We start from the raw sequence: 13,843 nt of genomic DNA, 5'->3' as shown, positions 1-13,843 counted from the left end.
AGGGGTTAGTACCTTGGTCAAGCTATTATCTAAAACAACTGAAATTCCAGCGGTAGCTGCGGTGTTGCCTTTTACCTCTGGAACGGTAGCCTCCATTAGTTCAGGCGTTTCTACGGAGAGGACAGGTTCTTTGCCAAGATGGATCCTCTGAGGAGGAAGATGAATTGTTAGAGGACTGATCCTTCATTAGTGGAATCAGAGGGGAGTTCTAGATATCAGGGTATGGACGATCTGGTTAAAGCAGTTTGTCAAACCTTGGGTTTTAGTAGATGTGGAAGAGACTAGGGGGTATATTTACTAAACTGCGGGTTTGAAAACGTGGAGATGTTACCTAATAGCAACCAATCAGATTCTAGCTCTCATTTTGTAGAATGCACGAAATAAATGAAAGCTGGGGTCTGATTGGTTGCTATAGGCAACATCTCCACTTTTCCAAACCCGCAGCTTAGTAAATCTAGCCCTAGGTCCCTGGACCGGCCCCTTTTTTTTTTTTTTTTCTCCTTCTTTTTTTTTTTTTTAAGAAGGCTTCAAGACAGGCGATTCGTTTCCCTCCCTCTGCAGAGTTGAGAGAGATTGCAGAGGCTTCCTGGAAACAGCCAGACAAAAAGTTTGCTATGCCTAAAAGGTATGGGTCAATATATCCTCTGCAGAAGGAGGATATGGTTTGCTGGGAACAGGTTCCGAAGGTAGATACTCCAGTGTCGAGGTTAGTCCGCCAGACTACATTGCCGGTCCCAGGGGCAGCTTCTTTACAGGATCCAACTGATTGTAAGTTGGAAACTTTTCTGAAGTCTATCTTTACAGCTGCTGGTACAAATTTTAGACCCGTGTTTTCATTGCCAGGGCGATGGAAACATGGGCTGGGCAGTTGGCATCTGCTTTGCAGGATTCGGAGCTACTTCCCTTGGCTATGCACTTGAAGGAAGCCGCAGGATACATGTATGAAGCGGCCCAGAATTCAGCATCCATTTCTTCTATTTCGGCTACAGCTAGCGGCCTGGAGAACATTATGTTTGAAGTCTTGGGATGTGAATGTGGACTCTAAGAGATCGTTAGAATCCCACGCTAGTGGAGTGTTATTTGGTCCAGAATTGGACTCCATGATTTCGCTTTCATTCCCTTTGAAAAAGCAATAGGTGAAACGTATGTTGAGGGTTGTCATCTCTGACGTCACAGAACCCGGAAGTGGCATCTGGTATCGACATTGAATGCTGTTATAACAAGTCCCAGTTAGTGTCCTTTGCGTTTTGTGCAATACATACATGAACCTTAAGCAGATGGGCGAACATCCACAATTTGATAATTTAGTGTGTGCGTGTATGACTGTGGGACCAGAAGTGTGTCTATAAAACCAATATGTTCACAAGCAGTGCCAATAATAATATAGGAGAGGCTCAGCATATTAGAAAGATTTGACTCATGCTGAGGAGAAATAAAAGACAAGTTGAGTCTCTTACATATGTATGACTACCTCCACAATTGCCTAACCCTGGACATTGACTGGGTAACTCTTTGAGCGGATGAGGGATCCATCGCTCTAACCTACTATTAGGACACTTGGTGCCGATGAACTGTTAAGAGTACTGTGTGTAATATATTAAACACGCAGTGGGCGAACACAGCATATGGGAATTACCCTTAAGTGCAATATATCAACAAAGGATCCTGCTCTAGCATCAGCCAGTTATACCACTGAAGGGTTTGTTTTGTTATCAAGTTTTTAATACACATTAGGTTCACATGCACAATACACGATTTTTAACCAATATTTCACCCTTTATGTATGAAAATTAATTTTAATTACATTTCTAATAAAATGAAGTTTTAAAACTGTAATAAATGGTCTTGGTGACAGGAGTGGCTCTCCTGTTTTTCTTGAGTCACTTTTTTTTTTCATGAGAATAGGTCAGTTCTTTGCGGTAAACCTTTCTTTTCAGCCTAAGTTGGTGTCAAAATCCTATTTATATTAGGATAATCTGATCCCAACTTGGGAGGACTCTTGAGATTCAGAAGACTGATATCTTAGTCCTTTATGATACCCACAAGAAGGGTTGGTCTGTGTCGGAGCAAATAGTTGTTAGGGGAGAGTACTTCTCTCATTTAGTGTAAACGCACATTCTAATTATTCTAAGATTTAGAAGCATCTCTTGCTGGGTGGCAAGGTATGGAGTCTTGGTTAAGCAACTGTTTCTGGCAGACACCTGGTCCTCTGTACATTTTTTTCCTTGGTTTTACAGATTCATTGTGCTAGTTATGGATGGATGAAGCGGTGCGCTATAACTTCTGACCATATCCACCCATATAGGGAGCTTTGGGATATCCCCGATGGTTGCATGAATGAAAGAGAAAACATCTAAAACTTGCATAAAAGCCTTTTCTTTGATTCCATTACGGAACATCGTGCACCCATCCATTACATTCCAGCTGACAAAGTTTTATGGGCCTTGTTTTTCACCTTCTCATATTTTTTCCTCTCTATACTGTCCTGTGGGACTTGGTTATAAATAACTTAAGTTCCCTACAGGGAAGGGGAGAAGTTAAACATTTTACAGACTATTTGAAGTGCAGTTGCAGTGTCCCCCAGTTGTATAAAAAAAAAAAACGTTTATCTTAAGTGTAAAAATGTTTTGTTTTGTTTTTTCTTATTTTACTTAATTCCATTGAACCAAGTTTTTTAAGTTTTGTGTGGTAGTATCCTTAGTTTAGATACATGTACTGTATTTAGTTTAGGGATGAGTTGTCATTCATTTCCACACATACTAGTAAAAGGAATGGGATGGAAACTTTTACATGTTTAAAAACACTTTGGGGCTGATGCTGAATTCCAGTGCGTAAAATAAGTAATTGTTAAAACCATAGTGTAAAGATGGTTCCCATGAGCTCTGCTATCGCCCCAGACCATGCACTGGAGGATGAGTAGGAGGAGAGGGGAACTTGCATTCACAACCAGGCCCAGTAACCTGGGCCTGCGCTGAAGTGTTCGGGGGACTAGTCAGATGGGGGCATCTGTATACAGCAGCCCCTCACTTGTCAGTTTGGCCAATAAGGGTCTGTTCTCCGGATGGTGCTAATGTTTAGTGCTGGGCCTGGGAGGGGTGTGCTAAATTCCGCACAACCAAGCACTTCTTTCTTGACAGCCTTTCCTCGTAGTCACCCAAACTGTCAGACACTGGCACCTGCAGCTCTTGCTCATCCTTTATATCTCTCCTGAGGAAAGTATTAGATTGAGGGATATGTTTTTGTGGCTCCTGCCTCCACACTTTGGCAGTTGTCTGTCTTTTCAGGAATCACTTTCTTTTCTGTTAGTGTACTGCAGATGTCTTATCTTTATCTGTTTGTGTCTGATAAAGGGAGCAATTCCAGAGTTGAAAGTGGAGACGATGCATTTGCTACATAGTATAAGTGTTAAAAATGTAACTTAGAATTAAATCCGGATTAATCTGACTCTAATTCCATATGCGCCGCTTGACAGGCTGAGAACAGTGCCCTGCATGTCGGTGGTCTTTTGCCTGGTGGTGGTTTATCAAAGGCTGTGCGGCAAGCACTAAACATTCAAGATAGCATGGAGTCAGTGGTACTGGGCAATATGCTTTCTAAATGAGAAGAAGAAACCGTTTACTTCTCCATTTCCTCAGTTAAAGCACTTTACTAGTGAAGCATAGGCAATACTTGAACACAGATTGGCAGGATTGACAGGCAGATGCAGAATCTTTTCAGGAAATGTGTAATTTGGTCTGGAACTGGATTAAATCCTTGCTAGACGAAGGTCGGGGGAAAAGTTATTTTCTGCCAATGTATCTAAGGTAGGTAGTCCCAGGTTTTGGGCTTTTTGCACTGCAGGTACAGCAGAGGGCCAGTCCTCTGCACCTCGTGGATGACAATAGAGGCAACTGCAGGCTTCGCCAGTCAGATGGCTGACTTTCCAGATCTCAGACAAACGGCCAGCATGGCTGGCTGTCTGCCCACCCATCCAAGTGCGCCTGTGGTTGGAACCCATCTACTCTTTCGGGGATCAATGGTTCAGTTCCTTTTCAGAATCCTGGCTGAGAGGAATCATAGATCAGGGTATATCGTAGATCTCCACTCAAACATTTGTTCACCACCGGCCTTCCTGGAGATTTAGTAAGACGCCAGGCTCTACAAGAAGTTATTTGGACATGAATTATCACAGGGTGGGTGGTCATCCCAGTGCCAGCAGACCAGAAATGAATGGGGTTCTATTCAAACCTCCTCTTGGTCCAGAAATCGGATGGATTCTTTTAGCCAAAATTGAATCTCAAGACTTTTGGACAGGTTCAAGATGGAATCTCTGAGATCTGTCATATCCAGCATGGAACAATATGGGTCCAAACTAGTTCCCACCCCCAGAAACTTCTTTCTGGGACTTCAGAGGTTGTTCTCGACTCAAGATAAGATGCACTCATTACACAGAAAAATAATCTATTTGCTTTCAAACGGATTTCTGTTCATTTGAACACAAAATTCCTGGGAAGTTGAGCTAGACTTTCAAGTCCATACAATTTGTGCAGTTCCAGTCAAGGACATTGTAGATTGAGCTTTTGTCGAACAAGGCTCACAATTGCTTGACCAGCCAATTCCTCAAACTTTCTCCGAAGACATGCCAGTCTCCTCCTTTGGTGGCTCAGAGTAGACAACCTCCACAAGAGCCATTTGCCATTTAGGATTGAACAATCATCACCATGGATGACAGCGTTCAGGATTGGGAACTGTCACTGTGTAATGTTTGTTTCAGGGTCTTTGGTATCCAGTGGAAGCCAGGCTACTAATAAATGTATTAGAAGTAAGAGCAATGACTAAATGCACTAGTCAGAGGACATCATTTGTTGTGGGGAAAGTGCATAAAGATTCAGTAAGACATTGCCACAGCAGTGGCATATATCAAACATCGGGAAGGAACAAAGAGCTCCCTTGTTATAACAAACACCAACAAGATCAGGCGCTGAGTGGACCTAGATATTCCAGCAGCATCAGTGGTGGTTAGTGTGGAGGACTGTAAGGCCCATTCTCAGGGTTTGATAGAGGCTTGAATTCTTTAAAGTCCAGATCTCGGGTTTCTTTCTTACGGTAGAGGGTGGCACTTATGCATTTACAACCATTATATATTTCTCCTCTAGCTCCTTGGTATTTGAACATGGTCCTCGTGGGATTATAGATCTCCATATCTATCTTCACGAGGGTATAGCTGTCCTTGGACAAACCCATCCTTTCAATCAATGGTAGTTTCATTTAAATCAGGACATGTAATCCTGGCTTTGCTCCAAGATCAATCTTTAGAGAAATAGGGATCTCTTCCCTCTTTGGAAGATTTATGTTAATAGGACTCTTGAATTTAGTAAAACTGATCATCTTTTGTTTCTCATATGACCATATGAGGGGTTGGCCCACATTAAAGCAAACAATTGTTTGGTGGATTACTTTGGTGATGTAAAGTCTTTACATTGGGGTGGAGAATCCTGCACCTCACAGTTTAAAGGCACATTCTACCATATTTGTGAGCGTCTTCAAGGCTGCACGTCATGGAGCCTCAGTCGAGCATCAGTGTCTGACAGCCACCTGGTCTTTGGTTTATATTTTTAATAAGTGTTTTATAAGCTACATTTTGTCATGAAAAAGATGCTAGTTTTGGATGGAGGGTTTTGAGCACCGCAAACAGAGTGTACCTACTCGGGCAGCTTTGAGAAGTTTCCATTGTCAATGGCTTTCAGGTACCCGCAAGTGATATAGCTACTGGCAGGCGTATATGCGTCTCCATGCGGATCTGCTTCAGTTTGCATTTATGTAAACACACCCCTACTGTACTCTTTTGCATTTGCACAGACCATCCCTCCCCCATTCCAGCTCTCCAAGTGCAAGGAGGCGCAGGTGTCTGATCTGCATACGGATGTATGCATTTTACTGTGGGCATGCACACATTAAGCAAACTGATTTACGCCTAACGCAGCATGATCCCTTTTGTGTTCAGGTATAAGATGCTTAATAAAATAAACAATGGTTCTATTTACAATACCATGTACACATTTGTGGCATCTTATGTGGCAATTATTAATTTGTTTCATTAAATTTTAAGCATAGTGTTTGGTTTGGTTCCATCCTGCTTTCAGTGTAGCAGTTCACAATCTATGAAGATTTTTAAATAGAAATACATATGATGTACATTTTAACTTGCTTGTTTGTTTGTTTTTTCCTCCATTTATTTCCAAAGTGTGTTTTTGTACATAATTACACCATGAAGTGGCAGTAATAGCAAGTTGAAGTATGGAGAGCCCTTTATACAATAAACGATACTCAACCTGACATAGCAGCATTTTCTATGTTTCCCTAAAATTGTGCTATAACCAGGTGTTTTGAATCCATGTTAATTTAAGTCATGTTTGCTGAATAAAGACTTAGAGGTTTTAAATAGAAAATCTCTGTGCAGAGTTATAAGCTGTGTTCACTTTTATTGAATAAGCTATAACATACTGACATATCACCCAACAGTACAAATTTTCGTAGTAATGCTCTTATTTTCAGGTGTCATAAGGAGTGCCCCTGCTGGGAAGGGAAATTGTGTTATGGGGAAATGGATGTGGCAAGGGCAGATCAAGGGTGGTCTCTGGATTTAAGAGTTCATTTGGAGGTGGACACATTTGTGCTCCAAATGTATGTACAAGAAGCACATTAAAACAGAACAACCAAAAAGCATGCTTTCATACATATGTTGTATTAGACACAACTTAAGATGCCTCTGCTCAAAAAAATATAGCCTTTGCCCCAGACGTACATCAGACATAACAAGTGTGTATACTTGCCCTATGATACTATAGAGATGTGCCTTGACAGTGTTAGTAGTAAACGGTCATCACATTATCCTGTTTCCATACAATTTTAAAGTAAAGTATGATAAATAAGAGAAAATAGGGACCACCCCTATTCCGATTCTTCATGCATAAGAGGGTGAAAGTCACTGATGAGCAAAACTGTATACAATTGTATGTCGTCTTAGTGCAAAAAGGAAATGTGTGTCTTACGCAAAAGAGAGGACGTGTCCTGATTTGTTATGATCGATTCCAGAACGTTGTGAGATATGGAATATTTGGGATGTGTTGATAATGTTTTCTTCACTACTGTTGTTTTTGCTGTAGGTTGCATATTCTTACACTTATGAGCTAAGGCCCTACTTGGATCTTTTGCTCCAGATCTTGTTGATTGAGGACTCTTGGCAAACCCATAGGTGAGTGTACTTTATTCTTCATTAAAATCTAGGCCCCCAAACACGTACAATGACTAGAACATGTATACACCCTTTTTGAAGCATGTTTACATTAGCATTTCAATTTATTTATTTTTTTTTACATCATGGAATCAAAATTATTTATAAAATTCCAGAATATGACATGGCACTGTAAATTTTATGGAATTTATTTGTATTTGCTCAATGGTGTGTGGAGAACATTTGATTCATATGGGGTGGAATATTTTTTTATAATTAAAGAAACTTTTTAGTCAACTGACAAAATAAGTATTCACCCCCTTGTTTCAATATCTTGCAGACTCGCCTTTGAGCTGCAATTTTAATGATCAATCTATTTGGGTAAGCCTCTACCAGTTTTGCACATCTGGACTCAGGAATTTTTACCTATTCTTTACGATATTGCTCAAGTACAGGGTTTTTTTTCACATTATTTCACAGAGTGTTGTTGGAATAGAGCTCTAGGCTACACCAGGACTTGTTTTTTTTTATTTTTTTTTATATTGAAGCTATTCCAATGTTGTATGTGTTGTATCATTCAGGTCATTGTCCTGTTTAGAATATCAATATCCTCTGAAGTCCTAGGTTATCTTGCTGACTTCATTAGGTTTAAGGCAATCTATTTTAAGTTTTTCAGTCCTTGAAGCCGAGACGCATTAACGTAGAATTTACTCCCACCACCATGCTTTAATGTGTTTTAGGAAGATGTGCAGTGTTCGGTATTATGTTTTGTGCTCGCCTAATGTTAAGGTCAGTTTAATCGGAACATCGACACTTCCTTCACTTCGTATGTCTGTCTCCTGCATTCCGGCAAACTGTTGAGGTTTCATCTCAACATTGATTTATTTTTGCCATGCTCTCTTGTCTTAGTTTCTTACATATCTACCATGCTGTCGAACTCATGACCCCAGCACTGTGAGGCAGATGTGCTAACCACTGTGCTTTTTAAGAGTCAGTAGTTTGTTTTTACTTTGCATTACAGAATATTGTGTGTTGATCAGTGGTAAGAATCCACAAATAAATACATTTTGATTCCATGTTGTAAGAAAATTAAAGGTGTAAAATGCCAAAGGGGTGAATACTTTTTACAACCACTATGCACCCATATCAAAAAATTCTTAACAGGAAAGGTAAGTTTTTTCTATTGCAGTGGAGGCTTATTCTAAATTATTGTGGACTCTAGTGACGGCATTCCCCACACTCCCGGTCATACTGTAATAGAGCTTATACAATTTGGGGCTTCTGTTGATCTTTCTGTACATGTTCCTTCATTTTAAAATTCCAAATAGGGTAATTGTGCAGCATGCTTCTAGTGGTATTTAAATGTATTTCTGTTTTTAAATGATAGCTACTTGTCCATTGATGGTGACAGATCATTCTTGATTTGCATATGTTAAATGTACACCCACAAGCCAACATTCCTAGTTTATAGAAAGAAGTTCTACAGAACTATTTGATGTGACAGTTCTGTAAATTTAGCACATATAATAAATCAAGATTGTGACCATTTTTAGTTGTGTTTTTTGTTTTGTTTTTTTAGGTTTTTTGCATTGAGTGCTTTGTAGACATTAATCATGAAACTGAAACCACATTGTTATTTCGTCTTTAGGATTCATAATGCACTTAAAGGAATACCAGATGACAGAGATGGTTTATTTGATACCATCCAGCGCTCCAAGAACCACTATCAGAAGAGAGCTTATCAATGTATAAAATGCATGGTGGCTTTGTTCAGCAACTGTTCCGTCGCTTACCAAATATTGCAGGTAACAGCTGATCTCCTGTTTCATCTAGTGTAGCCTTGCTTAGGATTTGTTGTCATCTATTGTGTGCCTGTAGTTAATTTTTCCCAGGAGAACATGTATTAAGTATTTTACATTATCACACATCTCTGATTCTCATAGACCATGAACTGAAATCCCCATGTGACAATCCTTTTGAAGAAATGTAGCACAGAGTGCTGACTGTAAAATTAATTGAATAATGTTTGTGTGTACATTTGGGGCAGACTTTCATTCACCGTTTAAGAAGGTGAATTGCAATTCATGTGTAAGGGATAAACTATTCTAAATGAATGTAATATGACTTATTGGACTATAATATATTTCCCCTTCCCTACTCTAGAGCAATGGAGATTTGAAAAGAAAATGGACTTGGGCAGTGGAATGGTTGGGCGATGAGTTGGAGCGCAGGCCGTACACTGGCAATCCTCAGTATACCTACAACAACTGGTCACCACCAGTACAAAGCAATGAAACCTCAAATGGCTACTTTTTAGAGAGGTCGCACAGTGCTAGGATGACTCTTGCAAAGGCTTGTGAGCTCTGCCCAGAAGAGGTAATTTATTTTGTTTAAACATACACAAAAGATATTTGTTTACTAGTCTAGTCACACAAATATGCATAGCCTTATGTATAACATGGGAAAAGTGCACATTTTAAAAGATACCCTCGAACAGCAAAACTATTAAATACCAACATCAGTTATGTTAAAAGTTTTATAGTTTATAAGCTTTTATGATCGTAAAGTCCTGTGACATAAGGAATGTATATTGTAAAAAGCTGTTTTTTGCATGTTATCCCGTTCCGCTATGTAGTTTAGGAAATTAAACATCTGATTGCTGCAGTTCACGCCACTATTTTTTTTTTTTTCTTTACATAGTTTTCATAAATGTCACCCATTGTGGTCTTGCATGGTTATAAATGCCTGTGGGTTGTGTGTATATTCCATTAAGATGTAACTTCAAATATCTTTGATGAATCCAGACTTGGGGACTGATGTGATGAAAGTTTGTGGGTTTTTTGTTTTTTTTTGGTCTTTTTCCTACACCAGTTAAATGTCTGTCATCCTTGTTTATGTTTAACTCTACTAATTCTGCAAATTTTGTACTAATAACAAAAGTAAAAGCTTTAAATACCAAATGTTAAGTAGGAAATGTTCTGTTTCTAACGTTGTTTATTTAAGAGCTTTATAACTTGTATCTTATTGTTCTATATGTGAATTGCTTAGAAACATTTTAGGGGGTTTCAGCTTTGAAAAATGTACGGAGTAAATATTGACTGCAGTTGGCCTGTCTTCTGGATGGCTATTAACATGCCTGAAAACAGCCAGTATGGTGTGATTGTTCCACATGTTTGCAGGTCTTTATGGGTTTTTACGGCACTATTTTGATATATACGACTACCTATGCATTGTCTGTATATGTATGTGTGTATATTTGAGAGAGAGGGTTTAATGTAGATATATAATCTCCATATAAAATACATTTGGGGTGTAGTGTGATAGATAATAGGTATGTGTATTAAGATGACTGGGCCTAAAATGGACTAAATTTGTTGGGCATAAGCTTGTAAAAGTATATAATATTTTTGAAGATTTTCTTCTGGCAGTAAAACTGTTGAGTTGAGTTGAGTCTGAATTTGTAAACCTGTGTGACAAAATTCGAATGTTGCAAACTTTATAGGAGCCAGATGACCAAGATGCCCCTGAGGAACATGAGTCCTCCCCACCTGAAGATGCCCCATTGTATCCCCATTCACCTGGTTCTCAGTATCAGCAGGTATAAGATGCATTTTTATTTATATATCCTTTTTTGAACTATTTGATAACCCACATGTTAGGAGAACAGGAAAACTGACACTTGTGGTCATTTCATGGTTTAGTCAAACACCATCATCATTGAAAGTGATTTATTGCACATGAAAATGGTGTACTTTTTAATCCTGGTGAGGGTGAATTGGTTTCTGCAACTATTTTCTCTTTTTAGTGATGTTCATTAGTTGTTTAGCGTGTGGATTTCAAGGTTTCATTTGTGTACCTACTACATTTGTCACCGATATCTTGTTTTTTTTGCTCATTTAATTTGCCTTGCCGTATGTCACTGACCATATTCTAAAATAATAATTATCTGTATTTAACCTGCAAATCTACAATTTGCAATGGTATATTTTGAAACAATTGTAAATACAACATGACCACAAACCTGTCCCTCCTTTTATCTACACTGGGTATTGAAAGTTTGCTTTAATTTGTAGTATGTTGCCAGTATTTATATCCGTATGGACACTTAATAATGTATTCTGATAATGACCTTCCTAAAAGTCTTTCAAAGTATATACAAAATAATGTTTAATCAAAAAGGGAGGACAGTTCTCCTCTTTTAGAATGCCGGTTTAAAACACAGGTTTAAATTAGTGTTCTAGTGATTGTGGCATTTTATAGAGGGGGTGTCAATAAATTTTAATTCACTATTTTTTCAAAGAATATACCTAATGATAAGTGAGGGTGGTCTTAAAGAGGAAGCATTGTATATGCAATTTTCAAATATCTGTTTTGCCGGCAAGCTATGCATGTTTCACTCTCCTTTTGTCAGTGCTTTGCATGTTTTGTTTTGAAATTGGTGAATTACTGAAAGTGTTTAACAATTGTAGCTGAGTTGACTGGTGTTAACTAAGGGATTAAGAAAGATTAAAGTAAAATTGACCCAGTTGCTGTGATACTTTGTTAGTCGAAGAGCATGCTTTTGTTGTGTGTAGTCCATATTTTAAAATTTCATTTTAAATGCCCTGTTACAGCTGCTTGAATCTCTGTATGCAAATGTTATGGCGTAAACAAAATGCAAATATTGTTAAAGTGTGGGGAAAATAATGTATTCGTAAGATTATAAACAAAGCGCTAAGCACTTTGAGAACAGGTCTATTGAAAATGCATGCTAGTAGACTTTAATACTAAATTCTGCTGTGTACTTTCTTTGAAAAACATAGCTATTCAGTCTTTTCTGGCAAATTACCTAGTTACTTGAGCCATATTGTCAAAAAAAATGTGTCTTTACTGTCTGTGTGGATACAATGTTACTGCTAGGGTTCAAAGATTGATTAAATATCCAGTTGCATTATCAGGGATGTGAACTTTTGTAGATCTTTTTTTGTCTAGGGCAAGAAACCCTTCTTGCACTGACAGATCAGGTCCTTTAGTAACCCGGACCTCTGTCAACAGCAGTGGAGTCTGAAACCTGTTGCAAGTGCAGAAGAATTGAAATTGTTCTTGATAGTCCAATTAAGGGGGAGTCCTAACAAGTGTGACAGTGGAAAAGAACCTAGCGCTTTATTAAGTCTGGTACAGTATCTTCAGTGGGGTTGCAGAGCAGCTCAATTTAAGTGTCTGAGTGGGGAAGCATCTGGCTGCTTCTTAGAGCCCTTGTTGCTGTGATTTTGTCAGCCAGTGGAGAGACCCAATTGTTTTAAAAGTACGTTGTGTAGGAGTCCAAAAAGAATGCTGGATGTGATCAGGGGCTGAACATAACAAAATGTCATTACATAAAAAGTTCCAAAGTCTGTTGTAGATTTGCTGAACATGGCCTGTCGTGTTCACATCCGAACTGAGCTTAAGCATTTTATTCATCTATGTGGCGTTTAATAGTCTTTCAGGGTCTGATGCTAAAATAGAAATTTGTCTGTCTCTAATATTTTTTTGTCATACCTTTTCAGAATAACCATTTGCATGGACAACCATATACTGGTCCAGCAGCACATCACATGAACAATCCTCAGAGGACAGGCCAACGAGCACAAGAAGAATTTGAAGGCAGTGAAGAAGTTCCCCTAATTCAAACAAAAGATTAGTGAGACTCATAATCATTTTACTTATCTCCTCCGAGACTGTGCACCCAGGCCTTACAGTCCAACCTTCCTTTGTGTCTGGCTAATATTTAAAACTAGAAAAGAAAAAAAAAACAATTCCTAATCAACTTGGAGTGGAGAGTCTATTCACTGTCTTATCTGCAGAAACTTGCTGTCAATATATAACCCGCCTGCAGTGGAAAGTGTATAGTGTTTTGTAATAAACGGCCTGATGCTAATGTGTAAATGGCAAAGGTGTACATAGTATATTAATGTTTGACTGTTAATTCTTAAGGAAGACTTTTTTTTTTTTTTTAATTTGGGGCTTGACAGGATTCACAGATTTACAAAAAAAAAAAAAAAAAGGAAAACAAATAACATTTCTGGGGGAGGGGTGGGGGGACCTTTAGTTTCTTGAACTATCTGCTCTTCTCTACAAGAATTTTTCTGCTATACAGCAGTTGGATCTTTGGCGTGGAAAGGATTTGCTTTTCATTTGCTCAACCACAGAGAGTTCAATGTTAGCTTTTCACCACCATGTCGGTTTTCCTCTGAGCAGCTTTGATGGTTGGTAATCTTTTAATTTTTATTTTTTTTGGGGGTTGATGTGGATAAGTGGTGATGTCAATTCATTTCTAGATATCCTTCAAATGCCGCCTTCATTATCATAATAGTTTAAACAGTTTGAAAGATCTTGTTGTGCTGTAACATATAGCATGGCTTCACACCAGGGTAGTGTAGCCAGACATAGGGGTTTCGGGAGGGGTATTGAGGACAATACGCCATGATCTACAAACAGTTGCACTGTTCAGGGCTTTTTTTTTTTGTGTGTTGATTGTTAGACCTTGACTATAAAATGAGGTAGAAAGTGGTAAAAAAAAAGAACTTAGAATTGACTTGCACACCTGCCCATTTGTAATATTTGAGAATTGCCTGTGAATATGATACTTCAGTTTCAATAATTAACACAGGG

At 38.6% G+C, this 13,843-nt stretch overlaps 1 protein-coding gene across 6 annotated transcripts in view; it reads left to right on the top strand.

The window, feature by feature from the left end:
* USP9X (ubiquitin specific peptidase 9 X-linked) overlaps positions 1-13,137 on the top strand; it is a 136,467-nt gene extending 123,330 nt beyond the window's left edge. For all 6 annotated transcript variants that reach the window (XM_075196417.1, XM_075196415.1, XM_075196416.1 and 3 more), the window contains 5 exons: positions 7,146-7,234; positions 8,862-9,018; positions 9,377-9,589; positions 10,716-10,811; positions 12,739-13,137. In XM_075196417.1, the coding sequence (XP_075052518.1) occupies positions 7,146-7,234; positions 8,862-9,018; positions 9,377-9,589; positions 10,716-10,811; positions 12,739-12,873 (690 nt within the window). In that variant the 3' untranslated portion in view covers positions 12,874-13,137. The remainder of the gene's footprint in view (positions 1-7,145; positions 7,235-8,861; positions 9,019-9,376; positions 9,590-10,715; positions 10,812-12,738) is intronic.
* Positions 13,138-13,843: the final 706 nt, after the last annotated feature.

Source organism: Mixophyes fleayi, chromosome 2, assembly GCF_038048845.1.
Source record: "Mixophyes fleayi isolate aMixFle1 chromosome 2, aMixFle1.hap1, whole genome shotgun sequence".
NCBI lineage: Eukaryota > Metazoa > Chordata > Amphibia > Anura > Limnodynastidae > Mixophyes > Mixophyes fleayi.
This window is presented reverse-complemented; position numbering and strand designations above follow the sequence as displayed.